Below are 17,427 nucleotides of genomic sequence, written 5' to 3'. Positions count from 1 at the left end.
ATTCTTGGCTTCTTCCCCTGCCAGACAAATTTAGACAATGTCTTCTGCCACTCTTGAAAACATTTCATTTTGTCAACTATCGATAGGGCCTGAAATAAGAACAACATTCTCGGCAATACATTCATTTTAACAGTTGCTATTCTACCCATTAAAGATAAATTCAACCTTGTCCATACTTCCAAGTCTCTTTGGATTTCTTTCCATAACTTCTCATAATTGTCTTTATACAAATTCAAATTTTTTGACGTCATATTAACTCCCAGATATTTCACCTTTTTTGCACACTTCAGTCCTGTGCAATCCTCTATATTCTGTCTCTCTTGCAATGTCAAGTTCTTATCTAATACTTTACTTTTCCCTTTGTTTAACTTAAAGCCTGCCACCCTGCCAAATTCTTGAATTATCTGCAGTGCTCTCACCGCACTCTGTTCAGGGTTCTGCAAAGTCAGTACTAAATCGTCTGCAAAGGCTTTTAACTTATATTGTTTTGTACCCACTGTAATTCCTTTGACACCTTCATCGCTCCTTATCATATTCAGCAAAACCTCCAGGACTGAAATAAATAACAGGGGGGAGAGTGGGCGCCCTTGTCTTGTTCCTTTCTCAATTCTTATCTCTTCTGATACCACATTATTCACAATGATCTTAGCTCTTTGCTCAGAGTAAATACCATTAATCCCATTAACAAAATTTTGGCCAACCTCCATTTTTTCAAAATTTCTTTTCATAAAAGTCCAAGAAATATTATCAAAAGCTTTTTCGGCATCCACAAAAATTAACATTGCTCAGAACTGGGCCTCTGATGTTGATCAGAAGGCACAGGATAAAGCAGCCCTTAAGGTATCCAGATCTCAGGATTTTCTGTCAAGTTGCACCTCATGTTCAGGTTTAGGAAGGCTACTCTGAATAGAGTTGGGACGTTTCATGGGAACAGACATGCTTGCCGCTAGAGATCATCCCTTGTATGTAGTAATGCCTCTGACCGGTAGATGGCACTGTTAGCCAATGCTGAGTGGGTTTAATAGCCCCCCCCCCCCAGGCTACAGCCCTTGCTTTTGCAGTAACCTGCGAACCTATTTATGCCCATCTAAAATGATTTGCACTCCATTTGAATGGATGCTTGACTGCATCTTTTGGAAGAGGTGTACTGTACTTCATCTGAGAAATTTCATTGCTCTCCTGGTGCCTTTGTTGTAATATAACTTTCAAGAATCCTTTGCTAATTGCAGTTACTAGAGATGCCTGGCTTCATGGCTTGAAAATACAGCTCTCAACTAGCACCTTAAGCACTATAAAAATGTATTGTTTGCATAGGAAGCTGGCTTACCCCAGGCCAGGCAATTTGTATCCCTTGTGTCTCCAGGGTCTCATGCAGAGAAAGTGTTTCCCATCATTTGCTAACTGATCCTTTCACCAGGCAATGGTGGGGAATGAACCTGAGACCTTCATGTAAAACAAGCTATGACCCTTCCATTGCGGTGTGACCTGTCTTTCCTCCAGGGCCTTAAGAACATAAGATGAGCCTGCTGGATCAGGCCAACGACCAACCTAGTCCCCTATCCTGTTCACCACCCAGAGGCCCCTGGGAAGTCTGCAAGCTAGGCAAGAAAGCCATTGTTCCTAGTGGCTGTTGGTAGCCTTGTTCTTTCCTTCATGCATGTGCCTATTCTTTTAAAAGCCTTGTTTAGGAGCTCAACACAGGACACTTTGCATCCAACAGGAGAATTGTGCCGTTAAGCCCAGAGGTGTGCAAGATTCCAGCTTGGTGCTGATGTAAAAAATGCTGTTTGGCATTTGCTGCCCAACTCCCCATGGGACTTGGGAGTCCCCTAAGTCCATGATCGGTCAGAGAAAAATAGATGGAGGCAGGATCCAGTGGAAAGCAAGGCAGATATTTATTTTTCTGCTGCAACAGAGTTCCCTCCCCTCCTTCCAAGGAGGGAGAGACCCCGAACAAAAGTGTGCAGGAACCTTTAAAGACTTTTGACATTGCCCAACCCCCTTAGCCAAAGACCACCCGAAAAACCATCCTACATACATCATAGGAGGCAGTCTACATTATCAAGTATCCTGTCTGCCAGGATACTTGATAATGTTCCCTAGGCAGCCTGGCCATTCTTTTGTGATGGATACTTTAGTTCCTGAATCCAGGTAACAGCCTCACCCTATTCGTACACAAATATGCCCTTAAGACAGGATTTGTAAGCAAAAGGACAATGGGAAGGCTTTCCTCATTTGCCTCCCTTATTGCAGAGGAATATTTGAGGTCATTGGGAGAGTCAAAATGGCTTCAGGATTGCTCTCCTGTAATGTTTCAGACACATTGTTTATATATTTAGATATGTGTGCATTTATGCATATTTATTTTATTTTTGAGAACTTAGAATTCTTATAAGAGCGCAAAAGACACACACTTAGAATCGAAGATTTCTGACGCTTAGGAACTGTGTCTGAGAGCCAGAATTGAATGGCACTCAGAGGTCTTCCACACAAAAACTTATTTGTGGTTGCCCCTTGTAGCAGACCCAACTACTCAATACTACCAATTAATAATGCAGCAGATCCGCTGCCGCTAACTGCCCCCAATTAAATATAGTGCACCCACCTCATGGTACACCAATTGCACAAATTTATACAATTTACCACAGATTATCTAGTGGGGGACTTGTGTGACGGGAAACTTAATTTTAAAAAGTAATGAAAGCTGAGAGTCTGGGACATCTGCCCAGGGACACCAGCGAAATCCTTTGTGGCATTGTGAACCCCTGGCCTTAAAAATACTTTCACAGTCCAATAGTTTCTAGAGGTATAATAGTTATCTCGTTAGTTAATACATGGAAACCATGTTTCACTAAAAGCTCCCATCCCCCCAATTAATATGGCAACAAAATTTCATTGTTAAAAGTTATTTTAAAGACAAGTACAGTACTGTACTTATAAAACAGCAGGTGGCAAGCATTATCTTAGAAGAGGCATTCATTCCTGTATTATTATTTTTTGAAATAATTTTTATTCATTTTCCAATTGCAAATTACAAAAACAAAACAAAACAAAACACCACACACAAGCACAAACACACACAACAATTAAACCAATGATCTTCCTCATAACCTTTTCATCTCATCTCTTTTTTGCTCTCACGAGCTAAGGCCTTCCTCCCTCCCTCCCTTTACACGGCTTTGTTGTTTTAATCCTATCTCGCAGTTCCTTTTACATATTCTGTCTCAGTTCGTAGGATTTATTTTAGTCCTGCAAGTGTCTTTATGCTTGTACAGTTTTTCTCCATATAGTCAATAAATTTACTCCACTCTCTCTGGAACTTTGTCTCTCCCTGATTCCGAATCGCACAGGTCAACTTTGCCAGTTCAGCATAATCCATCATTTTTGTCTGCCACTCCTCAATAGTTGGAACATCTTGTGTTTTCCATTTTGGGGCTAATAACGTTCTCGCCGCGGTTGTGGCATACATAAAAAGTCTCTGGTCCCCCTTAGCAATCTCATCTCTGAGAGATGAGTCCCAACAAAAATGCTTCAGGTTTTTTGGTGAAAGTGTATTTAAACATTTTTTTCAACTCATTATATAAGCTTTCCCAAAATCTTTTCACTATCTCACATGACCACCACATATGATAAAATTGTCCATCTTTCTCTTTACATTTCCAGCATACTCTACTACTTGTCCTATACATCTTAGATAATTTTACTGGTGTTAAATACCATCTGTACATCATTTTCATAACATTTTCTTTCAATTTACATGCGGTAAATTTCATTGTTTCGTTCCATAATTTCAACCACACGTCATACTCAATATTGTGCCCAAAATCTTTTGCCCATTTTATCACCACTTCTTTAGTCATTTCGTCCTTAGTATACCATTATAAAAAAATATATACATTTTTGACAACAATTTCACTCTGCCTCCCAACAATTTTGTCTGGAATTTGGACCGTTTATCTTCGAATCCTACTTTTTATCTTTAGACAATACATCATTAACTTGGTGGTATTGTAACCAACCTGTTAACCCTTCTTTGATTTCATCATATGGTTTCAATTTCCATCCTCTATCTGATTTCGTCAAGATCTCTTCATATGTGATTCTCCTCCCTTCCATATTTATCTTTTAACAGTTAAAACCCCCACTGGTGAAATCCACCATGGAGTTTTTCTTTCCAAGAAGAGTTACAGGTAGGTAACCGTGTTGGTCTGAGTAGAAACAAAATAAAAAATTCCTTCAGTAGCACCTTAAAGACCAACTAAGTTTTAATTTTGGTATGAGCTTTCGTGTGCATGCACACTTCATCAGATACACTGAAACAGATACAACTTCATCAGTGTATCTGATGAAGTGTGCATGCACACGAAAGCTCATACCAAAATTAAAACTTAGTTGGTCTTTAAGGTGCTACTGAAGGAATTTTTTTTATTTTGTTTCCAAGAAGAGGCATTCATTCCTGTAAGTGAGAATGGGGAATAGCTATTCTGAAATAGTACCTCCTTATACACCTGTGCGCATCATCTCAAACTCCCTCTTTCCCTCACCTCCCAGATAGGTCACTTTCTAGATAAATAAAGAGGGTTTTTTCTGTTTGAGAAGGAAGCAAGAGAGAGATCTTTCTAAATGAAGCCCTTTTCCTGCTTATGCTAGCATAAAACATCCTTAGCCAACTTGGTGCCCTCTAGAGATTTCCATCAGCCCCAGTCACAGTGTGTTGGTTGGAACTGATGGGAGTTGTAGTCTGAAATAATCTGGACAGTGCCAGGTTGGCGAAGACTGGCATAAACATTTGCAGTTAATCACTGATGGGAAAACCAAATACAGTGTCAGTTGATTCAAGATAGCTCCTATTGAGCTATGATCCCAGTGGCTGCTTAATTTGTTACCTGCTAGGAAGCATTCCTGTGCAGAACTGCCTGCAGATACGGATAAATTTTCATGCATACAAAATATACCTCAATAAATGCCTTCATCCAGGGATGTAGAATCTGCAACCCTCCTGAAGTTGTTAAATTCCAACTGTTGTCGGCTCCAGCCTGCCTGACCAATGGCCTGGGATGATGGGAGTTGTAGTCCAATTATACCTGGAGTGCCACAGTTTTTTCATCCCTGCCTTAATGTGTATAAAGACTATTTGTATTAAGAACGTCCATCTGGTTCTTTGGATTCTGGTGTACTGGGAAGAAAAAAAGGCTTCCTGCATCTGGAGTTTATTCTGAACCAGAATGTTGCTCATCAACAATCATGACTACATTCCAGCTTGGATAGCAGAACTGAGCCTCCCTCGACCTTGATTCTGGAATGCAAGGGAGGCTGATTAATGGCTTTAATTGGCCCTGTTTCGCCATTAAATAATAGACTAGGATGAACAGCAGCAGCAAAGTTGTGCATTCTCTTTGGTCGGCAGCAGCTGGGAAATCTTCATGGCTTTGGCCTGGAATGTTTCCCTGATAAGACACCTATACTGTGCCCGTCTCCCTGCTTTAAGCAAACAAAGGGAAACTTGTCCAATTCAGTTTTCCCCAGCCACATGGTCTCCAGATATTGTTGAGTAACAACTCCTATCATTCCTGGCCATAGATCTTGCTGTCCGGGGTTGGTGGGGGTTCTAGTCCAGCAGTGCCTGAAGGGCCGGAGGATGGAGAAGGCTGGTCTAAATGATGTTGCAAAATTTTCACATCCTGGCAATTGAGCTGTAGATGTTGGTCTACAACTCTCATCATCCCTGATCATTGGCCAGGCTAGCTGGGGTTGATGGGAGTTGGAGTCCAGCCACAGCTTCCCCAACTCTGATCTATACAGGAATGAGTTTTAATTGGGAAAGTGACTTATGGGAGGGACGAGAAAGACAAAGGGAAGTATAGAAAAGGAGGAGTCATTTATTCACCAGATCTCACTTTGTTTTTAAGGCAGTTGTGGGGAGGGTCTTTTCTGGACTCCAGTTTTTTGCCATTTCTCTTGTTGTTGTTGTTTAGTCATTTAGTCATATCCGACTCTTCGTGACCCCATGGACCATAGCACGCCAGGCACTCCTGTCTTCCACTGCCTCCCGCAGTTTGGTCAAACTCATGTTCGTAGCTTCAAGAACACTGTCCAACCATCTCGTCCTCTGTCGTCCCCTTCTCCTAGTGCCCTCCATCTTTCCCAACATCAGGGTCTTTTCCAGGTAGTAAGGCATTAATCCATTCATTGATCCAAGGGGCTTGAATAACTCAGAGAAGCTATGAGCTATGCCGTGCAGGGCCACCCAAGATGGACAGGTCATAGCGGAGAGTTTTGACTAAACGTGATCCACCTGAAGAAAGAACTGGCAAGCCATTCCAGTATCCCTGCCAAGAAAACTCCATGGACAAAGACAACAGGCCATTTCTCTTACAGAGGAGAAAGGGGCTTCATGTTTTGATTTCCCCTCTTGCTTTATTATAAATGCCCTGGGTAATGTTTACACTGGAGTAGTTCTTGGAAAGCTTCTGTTTTCCAGGACTGAATGTTTTGTTTCTTCTTTTTCTCCAATCCTTATCGCTTCCTTTTTGGCATTGCATTTCCTTCTGATTCTTTGGAATGAAACCTGTTTTCAGATTTTTACTCGTTGTCACCAGAGGACCACTTCTGTGTTTCACTGTTTCTTACCTGAGACCCACATGAATTTTTCTCCTTTTTCTTTAGGTCTGCTCTTGATTGGTAGCTATACATTTCTCTTGATATTTACGTTAAAATGGCGGGCTGTTAGAACAACTAGGAATTTATAGTGTGATGCTATACATGTATACTCAGAGAAATAAGTCTCATCCAGCTTATTGGGACTTACTCCCAGGTAACCGTGGGAGCCTTAGAGAGATTTTGTACCAGTACAGTATAGGAGGTGGCAATGAAGAATGGCAGTATTCAACTTGTTGCTGTTTTTGGCATATATACTGTGCTGTCCTGTCCCTTAATTCCCTGTTCTTTCTGCATTACGCAATCCTGTGCATTAATAATTGTATATATTAGTCATATTCACCTTTAGTACAGTGTAGTCTTTCATACACTTCTTTTTCATCTTTTATGGACATAATATTATTTTGTGCTACGTTTCTATCATGGTCACAAGCTTATACGTATTTGCCATTTGTCTACAGGGGGAACCTCAGCCCAGGGGCCAAATCCTGCTCTCCAGACATCTGTTGAGCTTCTAGGACTCACCCTACCAAAAACTTTCCTCAGCCACCTTCCTTTCTGGCCTTGTTTTTACCCTCCTTGACTGCTGGAATGTGTCCTCGAACTCTGTTCACGCTTCTTGCTTGTCTGGGTGTTAGGTGGAATATGTTGAGACTAGCCTACCATACAAAGATAACGCCAATCTGTTGTATGAAGGTAACACTCACACTTGTCTCTGTGCCTATTTTCACCTCTGGCCTTCCTCGCTACTGGCACGTGGCCCCCAAAAGGTATGAAAATGGCCCCCCATGATTTCAATCGGCCTTGGAAACAAGTCTACAGAAGTGATTTAACCTGCAGAGAAATGTTCTCGCCTGCTGGGGGTTGTCTAAAGAGGCACGGAGAATGCCATCCCTCCTTCAGCGGCCCTTTGCAGTTCTTTGCTGTGCACAGAGGGAGGGTGGGGGTGCTGCTCCATCGCTCCTCCTTCAGCCTGCTCCCTCACCTGCATGCCAGTTCCTTTTCACCTACCTAGTCACCTGTCAGGCAAGTGCTTAATTGCAAGGCTGATGGGAATTAACTTTTCAGATGTGTTTCGCTTGGAATCTGGTTCTGTGGCCCTATCTGACTGTACCTCCACTAGCTCAGTGGAGTAGAAATAAAACTTAAGTTCCAAAAGAGTTAAACTCTTTATCTCGAATAGCTTCTCTTCTTTCCTCCTTCTCAGTGCTCCCCCTCCCCTTTTTTTCTTTCCAGGTGGAAGTGCGGGTGGTGACTACCGAGAATGCAAAGCACTTCTATAACCCTCAGGAGCTCCCTGTGACCCTCTACAGCGATTCTGATGAATGGCAGGTTGGTGTTCAATGCCACTTAACTTTTCAGTTAGGAACATAGAAAGCTGTCCTATACTGAGTCAGACCACTGGTCTCCATTTAACTTAGTATTGCCTACACTGACTGGCAGCAGCTCTGCAAGATTTCAAGCAGGGTTCTCTCCCATTCTTACCTGGAGATGTCAGCACGTGTAGGGCGAAGCACCTCTCCCAAATCAGCATCCTTTTTAAAAATGGAAGCATACTGGATTTTTTAAGAGTGTGAAGGGAAGTAGAGAAAACGAGACTGGCAATTCATTGCTGCCCAACCCCAACCTTTCTCGGGTTTAAGCGCCTTCCCATATTGAAAGGGCATCCCTTTGCAGCGGGCAACCCTTTCCGTGTGTGGAGATTCCCTGCATGATTGAGGACCCTGGAAGTTCAGAGTTGCATATCACCTGAGAATCCTCTGCTGGTAGAGCAGACTCCCTACATTTAGCCCTCCAACTCTTGGAGGGCGACAGGGTCAGCGAAGGAGGGGTTGGAGCTAGTGTGCTGCCTCCCTCTTGTGATTCTTTGCATGTAGCAGATCCGAACTCCCAGATAGAGCCTTGGCTGAAAGGGGATCTGGTTTGCACCCCAATTCCCATTTGTGTAGAGTAGACAGTGTATACTGGCAAAAGGATAATAACTTTCTCAGGTTGCAGAATTCACCTTTGAAATTTGCTTTCCTTCGGGGCAGATGGCAGAGTGTCCTGCATTGCACACCTGGTATGATTTGAATTGCAAGCATGGTCTAATTGTACCATGCCAACTTTACAGAGCACAGGATGTTCTAGAGGTGTCGTGTGTGTGTGTGTGTGTGTGTGTGTGTGTGTGTGTGTGTGTGTGAGAGAGAGAGAGAGAGAGAGAGAGAATGGGTGTCTTGATTCTGTTTTGCATTTTTCTTTTTCTTTTTAAAATTTCATCTTTATTGAAAGTTAAAAAGGACCTAATTATATGTGCACTACACATGGTGGGACGTAAATAAAAGGGGGGGGGGAGAAAAAGAGAAACAGCATCCATGTAGGAGGGAACGTAAAGTAGAGGGTGGGACCTCCAAAACTGTATACTTTACAAAGTTGTTATAGTACTTCACCAGATCTTAAACTATTACAGTATTTGTAAGAATGGATTCCAAATATCACTGAATTTATCCATGGCAAGTCTGCATTTATATGCAAGTTGCCCACATCTTGCAAGTTTGTATAAGTCTTCAATCCAATAATACTGTAGAAGAGAGCTGCATTTTTATTTTTCCAATTCATCAGTATCAGTCTTTTTGTTGTGATAAGGATACGGAGAGTCCACTCATATTGTCCTTTTGTCTTGTCTCTGTTCTGCATTTTGCTAACTGTGGTTCCAGGAGAGAATTTCTCTTGCCCCTAAACATTCCACATAACCTTCAGGTATCTTGCAACATGCAGTGGGGCTTAGTGTCTGTTAGTGTGTTGTACATATACCGTGTTTCCCCTTTTTTAAGACGTAGTCATAATATAAGCCATGGCAGGGTTTTTATGCTTTCACGAAATATAAGACATACCCCGAAAATAAGACGTACCTCAGAGAGGCTTGAGACCAGATGGGAGGGGGCCCGAGGCAGAGCGGCAGCGGGGCGACTGACTGCGGTGGGAGACGCGCTGCTGGAATGTTGTGTGCTGCATGGCCCAAAGCAGAGCGGCGGCGGGAGGCAGCGGAAGCCCTGCTGCCAGAACATTGTGGGCCGCATGGCCGAGGCAGAGCGGCGGGGCGACTGACAGCAGCGGGAGCTGCGCTGCCGGAACATTGTGGGCCGCATGGCTGAGGCAGAGCGGCGGCGGGGCGACTGACGGCAGCAGGAGCTGCGTCGCCGGAACGTTGTGGGCTGCATGGCCCAAGACAGAGCGGCAGCGGGGCGACTACGGCGGCAGGAGCTGCGCCGCCGGAACGTTGTGCGCCGCATGGCCCAAAGCAGAGTGGTGGCCGGAGGCCCGCTAGCCCTTCCGCACGATTCCAGAGGTTTTTCTGCAGCGTAGGTGACGGGCTGCTGTTTCTCTGGGCCGTCAGGCTGCAACTTCACCGAGCCCCCGCCAAGCCTAGATGGCGGCGGCATTGGCAGTTCTTTAGGAACTTGCGGGTTCCGATCTCGCAGTTCTTTAGGAACTCGCGGAGCCGGATCGTGCAAAACCTGGCGCACAGCGCAGGCGCGGGACGAGGGTCGCGATCCAGCCTCGGCAGCCCTAGCGATGGCGAGGGGGGCGTTGCGAGCCTGCCGCTGGATGAAACAGCCCCACCCCCTGCAGAGTCTGCGGAGTCAGATCCCTCGGCAGGATCACTTCCCGCCCCCAGTTCTTAAGAGGAGCTGCCGGTGGAGCGCAGGGAGCCTGGAGGGGTGGCGAGGAGGGCAATCTGTCCGTCTGCCTGCATCCCTCTCTTAACTGTTCTACGGTAACTTGGCAAAGAGGTTTCCCACCTCATCGTCCCTGCAGGCAGGCAGCCACTTTAGAGGGGAGGAGGGCAAGGGAGGGGGGAGTTCATTAATGTTTGGAGAGTCAGCTCGGGAAGGGGACAAAGGGAAGGCTTTAAAAGTGTCACGAACGGGGAGATATTCCTTTTTTTCCAGCAAGGTGTCCCAATGCAACAGCTTGAGTATCTCCTCTTTTACGTTGCAATCTGCGTCAGCTTTTGCAACCGATAGGGCTCCAGTGCCGGCGCCCAGAGCGGATCTATCCATAGACAGTTCTTGCTTCCCAAAACCAAGTCTTGTAGCACCGTAAAAAAAAAAAAAGACATCCCCTGAAAATAAGACACCGTGTGTTTTTTTGAGGGAAAAAAGTTATAAGACGGTGTCTTAAAAAAGGGGAAACACGGTAATGTACAGTACTTAAACATACCAGGTGATTTCACTGATCTGAGAGTATTTTCTGCAGCTGTGGAAAAAGCGTGAGGATCCTGTGCTACATATTGACCTGAGGCGCTGGGCTGACCTTTTGCTGGTGGCTCCACTGGATGCAAACACCCTGGCCAAAATGGCCAGTGGCCTCTGCGACAACTTACTGGTGAGTTTCTGCAAGCTTCGTCTGATGCTTCATGCAGATGTCCCCACCACTGATGCCTGCCTGTATCTGCCAAGCTTCTGTTTCTGTCCATTCGCTTGAGGCTCATGTTTACACTCTCTTATATTGAACTGGACATACTAGATTGTGTTGCAAAGAAACAAAATAAGTTGCTTCAGATTCATGCCTCCATGCCCTTGCTCTTTGCCTATGTGCCCATTTCATCATTTTGGGGTGGAATATGGCTACTTAATTTTTTAAAAATGAAATTAATTAAATTTATATTCTACCCTTCCCAGAGGTGCTCAGGATGGTAAACAACAAGAGATAAAACAGCGAAAACATATTGATAAACATTTCCGATACAGGTGCAGACTGGGGAAGATCTCTGCTTAAAAGGCATGTTGAAAGAGGAAAGTATTCTGGAGGCACTGGAGAGGCAATAGAGATGGTGCCTTCTTAAGGAGAGGGTATTCCAAAGGGAAGGGGCCGCCACAGTGCAGGCCCAGTTCCTACATTGTGTGGAAAGTACTTCCTGATTAGATGGAATCTGCAGGAGACCCTCAACTACAGAGAACAGTGATCAATTGGGTATATATGGGGTGAGACGATCTTTCGGGTACTAATGATTACATGATGATTATGAGTAGTGTTCAGCTAAGTTTTACTCCAAGCAGATCCACTGAAATGAATGAACGTTGCTAAGTTAGAGCCATTAATTTCAGTAGGTCTAGTGTAGTTGTATTCCATCCTATGAGTTTAATACCATGTTTCTAGGCAATACTTCCAAGTTCTTGTTTTGACCCTTAAAAGCCCCAAGCCTGCCTTCCCCAACCAGGTGCTCTCCAGATGTTTTGGTCTTCAACTGCCATCAGTACCAGCCAGCACAGTTGCGGTGGCTTGGGCTGATGAGAGTCAAAGTTCAAAACATCTGGAGAGCACCTGGTTGGGGAAGGCTGCTCTAAGTGGTCTGAGACCAGGGAATTGGAAGGATCACCTTTTTCCATAAGACTGGACTTTGGTTGTATCCAGCTTTTGTCATCCTCAGGGTAGACATGTTGAAATTAATGGGCATGGCTAACGTAGCACCCTTATTTTCAGTGGGTCTACTCTGAGTCAGACTAAGATGAAGACAACCCGTGGGGGTGGGGGGCTATTCAGGACGGCCTTTTCTGTGGTGACACCCAAGCTCTGGGACTGCCATGTCCCAGGTGCCTACATTTGTTGGCTTTTAGACGCCAGTCGAAACTTTGCTTCAATTTCCCAAGCTTTTCAGTGAGATCTGTCCCAACTAAGCTCTGTTACTTCCTTCTTAGTTGCATTCAGGTACTCAACTCACCTTTCAGATTTCATTCTTGTTTTGCTGTTTCTTTTTTTCTTTTTGCATTATGAATTGTTTTCAGCTATTGTTGTGAGCCAATTTATGAGTATGCTGCTCATCGCTTTGGGGATCTTTGGGTCCCGAAGCCCCAGCGAACAGTAGCATGACTCATCTGTGGTCGTCGTTTCTAGCTTGTCAGCCAAGGAATGGGATGGGCCGTTCCTTCCTCGCTTGCATTTCTGCAGATACACTACCCATGTGGCAAGAGAGGCTGTCCAATGCTTTGCCTGCCTTTGCAGACATGCGTCATCCGTGCCTGGGATCTGAGCAAGCCGCTGCTCTTCTGTCCCGCCATGAACACCGCCATGTGGGAGCACCCCATCACTGCTCAGCAGGTGGATCAGCTCAAGAGCTTTGGCTACGTGGAGGTTCCTTGCATCGTGAAGAAACTCGTCTGTGGAGACGAAGGTTGGTAGATAGCCAGCACACTTTCCCTTCATCCTTCCTTCCCTTTAAATGAAATTATGGGGATGTCGGGAAGTACGCAACCCTGCCTCTGTGGGATGGTTCCCATGCTGCCTTTCAAAGATGCTGCCGGGCTCCTTTGAGTCACTCCGGGAACATCCAGAAATTGCTACACATTCTTTTGAAGAAAGCTTCCAATATTTACAGTGCAATCTTATACACACCTACCTCTGAGTAAGTCCCCTTGAACCCTGCAGAGCAAACATGTCTAAGATTGCACTGTCAGTCACTGGAGCAAGATGGTTTGAGCGTATGGCGCTGATCCTGGTTTGACTGCACTGGCTACCAATTAAGTTTCCGGGTCCAATTCAAAGTGCCGGTTTTGACCTATATAGCCTTCAACGGCTCAGGACCCCAATACCTCAAGGACTGCCTCTTTCCATATGAACCTACCCGGACCCTGAGATCATCTTCTGAGGCCCTTCTTCATGTGCCGCCTCTTCGAGTGGTCCAAGGATGGCAACATGAAAACGGGGCCTTCTCTGCAGTGGCTCCCCGTCTGTGGAATGCTCTGCCCAAGGAAGTTCACCTGGCGCCTTTAGGTGTGTTAGGGCAAAATTCTGGGTGCGAGAATGCTCAGCCACCCAGCTCATCAGGCAAGGGCCTGTGGTCGTTGCGGAGTATAAAAGGAAGGAGTCCAGCCATGATCCGGAGCAAACAGCAAGGTTTATTACTGCGCAGCAGGTTCAATGCCAGACTGAACACTGTGAACAGGGCTGCAAGAACTTTTAAAACTTCCCACCACCATCCCATAATGCACATCGAAAGCATCATACATACATCACTTGTGACAGGGTAAAACGTCAGAAAAGGGGAAGGTGCAAGGGGCATTAGCATACAGGTAAACAGGAGGTAAGCAGGATTAGCATAAGGATGTCCCAGGACATTGTTAAGCAAGTACCAGTAAGTATCTGGGAAGGGATCCTTGAGTACCTGGTGGGGGGAAACAATGGGTCCAGTTGTGTGTATTGCCTCTGGCTTCGGAGGGTTGGGAATGGCAGGAGATGGTACCTGAATGGATTATGGATATGCAGAGGAGCACCACCCTGGCTACCTGACCTCTTGCTTAAGGGATTATGGCTGTTTCCTGCATCCCTGAGAGCCCTTGGCCAGAGTCGCAAAAAGGAGGTTTCTAGAAATATTTAGAAATAAAGATACACTGTATTCATTCATAAAGAAATATGGTTACATAGAGTCTCAGGCAACAGAGAAAGGGTAGGAAAGGGAGCCTTTATTACTCAGGGCTTGATCTTGAGGGGTTCGTGTTGGTGCGATACTAGAGTGGTGTTGTAGGATCAAATGGGGTCCCCTTGAGGGCATTAGTGCCAATCTTGATTCCCAAATGAAGCCTCGTTTGGGTGCCCCCCCCCTATAAAATTCCCTAACAGTCCCCCATTCGGAGATAGATTCGTGACCCAGTTCTGAAAGAACAACGAATCTTTTCTCCGCTCCTTCCTGCCCTTCCCTGGGGTCCTGGGTGCCAAAGCTCTGTGATCTGGTATTCTCCTTCCTCAAGTGTCGCATCTGAACATATTCTGGGAAGAGGGTACGGTGCTGAGAATAAGTTCTTTAGGGAAAGAGATTTGAGGGGTTTGTGTCAGGGAAGAAGCGGAACAGGGAACAACAAGGGTTAATACAATGCATGGCACAACAAAACACAGGTACACATAAACTAAAACAATTCCTTTAAATAACCATCCTAGGTTGGGGGGGGGGCCAGCCCCATATGTCAAAGTCCGAAAGTCCTTCATGTTGAATAGCTTCCAGTTGTCCAGCCAACTTATGGATATTGTTCAAGTGTCCCGGAATATGTAGAGTCTGGTCTGTGACATACGTGCAGCACTCAGAGTTGATCAGGGCACAAGTCCCGCCCTCACTGGACAATAAAGAGTCCGTAGCAATTCGGTTCTGTTCTGTTCTGCCTTCTGCATGAATTTTAAAAGTACGCCTGTAAGTTTAAGATGTCTACATGGTTGGAGCTAGCTCCATACACAGGGAATAGTGCCCTGCCCCATGTTTCCCTATTGGCAGCCACGTCAGAGAGTTTGGGGAGGGATTTTGATTTTCCCTTATTCCTTTGCCTTCCCGCCGGTAAGTCGCGAGTGATAAAGCAAATCAGGTTCAAGAAAAGTTGGATCTGCTCCGAGCTGGCATGGGGCTGTACTGGTAGGGTGTGGGGGTTAGGAGTTTAAGAGGGTTATGTCCTTTGCAATCTCCCCGCAGCGCTGTGGTCCGGTGTGGTCCCATACTGGAGAGGTGGGTGAAGGGCCTATGGGGTGGTACCAACCCTCAAGGTACTCTTCCCCCTTTCCAGCCCTCTGTGTGTCCAGGATTCCACAGGCAGCAAAATCGCCTCAAACAAATCCCTTGTAGTTGGGGCTTTGAAAGTTTTGGGGTCAAGAGGAGGCACTGGAACCCAAACATTAGGTTTTCCGTTTGGTGTTGCTTGTCAGTATAAACATGCACAGCCCCTCCCTGCTCTATTTCTGTCCAATTTGGGTGGCGAAGGGCCTCACCTTGTCCATAGAGGAGGTACGATCCATTAGCACAGTCCATATGGTAGTATTGTTGTTCCATGGAAAGGTTGGCATATAGAGAGTTCCCAGTACTGAGTCCCAGTGATTTTAGGCACCAGCGAGTGACGTAGTAAGGTTTGGGAACCCGGGTGACAGAAGTTGAAATCCCCCATTCGGTCAGGGTTGTGGTCGCCCCCTAGGTCTACAGTGTGGTAGTCGAGGAAGTGGCAGTCAGCTTGCAGTCTGGAGCATTGGTCCGACAGGACCAAGGCAGGTTGAGAGCAGAAGAACAGGGTAAGGAGGTAAAGGATGGGACCCATGTTCAGTTCAACGTGGAGCGACAAACAACTGACAGCTGTCAAAGCATGAGTTGTCAAACGAAGCGATGAGTGAGCGGCTGACAGCTGTCAAAGCAGGAACTGTCAAAACAAAGCGACGAGTGAGCGGCTGAAGCGACGGTAGGAAGCAGGAGCGAAGCGAAGGCTGAAGCGACTGCAGGAAGGCTGAAGCGACGGCATGAAGGCTGAAGGGAAGCGAAGGCTGAAGTGATGGCAGGAAGCAGGAGCGAAGCGAAGGCTGAAGCGACGGCAGGAAGGCTGAAGATAGACGGCAGGAACTATTCACGTCTTAGGCGCAATTTGATGGTGTTGGGGTCTGGAACTATCTCCGAGGTCCAGATGTCCAAAGCGGTTTAGAGGAGATCCTGGTCTGGTCCGGTCTGTTGGGCCCGATCTTGGTCCCGATTCAGGTCCGGTACTGTTTTCTTACACCTAGTGTGATGCAGCCAAGAGTTCTTCTCCCCTATTTTAGAGCAGTGGGTGAGGTGAGGAGAACTTGAGATGGTCCCTCCCAAGGTGGTCAAAGTGGCTGCTTCTGGTACACTTTAACTGAAATCCAGTCTCCAGACTTCATGGATTCTGAAGCCTCTTTTTTTGGTCAAATGAGTTAAAACAATTAAAAAAGATGTGTAGAGAAGGTTGGCACACTGCAGAGTGCCAGGTGGGACAAGAATATGTGGTGATAAGTTGGTCTAACTTAATAAATTGGTCTTAACAATAGCCTGATCTACTGGAAAGTATAAAAATGCATGAGAACCCTCCAATGGGGTAAAAGCAAAAGTATGGTAAACATAAAAACAATTACACAAAAACTGTGGTCCCCCCTCCCCCCATGGAAATAACACACTATCAGACATAGTTCAGCAATTCTACATAATAACACATAATATACACAACATACAATTATTAATTCCACCCCAGTTGGATGTATTTGAGGAAATCTGTGGTTTTGAGGCAGTTCTTGCCTTTTTCACACATCTTTAGCCATTTGGCACATTTGCTTGAGGTTAGAAAGGGACAGAAAATGTCCTTACAATTCATCTCCCCCCCCCTTTTTGTCAGTCCATATCCTTTTGGAATGTGATTGTTGTGGCCAGAGTCTTCTTGGGAAGCTGTAAACAATAAAATCTTAATGCATTTAAGTATTTTATTCATCGCCTTTCTATATAGTTACTACTGTTATTACCTGCTAAGTTTGTTTGGTTCTTTTGCTAAAAGAGAACTTTATGAAGATAACTTAAAGGTGCTACCTGACAGAATGCAGTTACAAAACAATACTGTATTTGGAAGTACTTAGGTTAATTTCATAGACATAATGGAAAAATAAATAAATAAATGAAAGCAGATTATTTGCAACCTAAAAAGAAGCATCAAAGCCCAAAACAGAGGGAAGTCAACTTTATATAGCAGGGGGGAAGAATGCCTGTAAGGGAAGAAAGACTAAAAGAATAAAAGGGATTACTGTTTGTATCTCCTCTCTTTTTTTTTTTTTTTTTTTTTTGCTGTGGAAGAAAACAAGAGGCAAAATACACCAGGATTAATACCAGTATATGGTAGAGGTAAATGTGAGATTAGTACATCTCAAGGAAGCATTTACTGACGAAGCATTTGCCCAGTGACCAGAAGATAGCAATTTTCTATTAATTTACAAGTGTGGAGGGGGCGTCCCCCCTTTTGTGTAAATAACATACTGTCAGACGTACAG

At 45.1% G+C, this 17,427-nt stretch overlaps 1 protein-coding gene across 2 annotated transcripts in view; it reads left to right on the top strand.

Moving 5' to 3' along the window:
- Positions 1–17,427, top strand: part of PPCDC (phosphopantothenoylcysteine decarboxylase) — a 35,983-nt gene that overhangs the window by 4,529 nt on the left and 14,027 nt on the right. For both annotated transcript variants that reach the window (XM_035131951.2, XM_035131952.2), the window contains exons 3-5: positions 7,894–7,989; positions 10,897–11,025; positions 12,643–12,811. In XM_035131951.2, coding sequence (XP_034987842.2) covers positions 7,894–7,989; positions 10,897–11,025; positions 12,643–12,811 — 394 coding nt within the window. The remainder of the gene's footprint in view (positions 1–7,893; positions 7,990–10,896; positions 11,026–12,642; positions 12,812–17,427) is intronic.

This window comes from Zootoca vivipara, chromosome 14, assembly GCF_963506605.1.
Source record: "Zootoca vivipara chromosome 14, rZooViv1.1, whole genome shotgun sequence".
NCBI lineage: Eukaryota > Metazoa > Chordata > Lepidosauria > Squamata > Lacertidae > Zootoca > Zootoca vivipara.
This window is presented reverse-complemented; position numbering and strand designations above follow the sequence as displayed.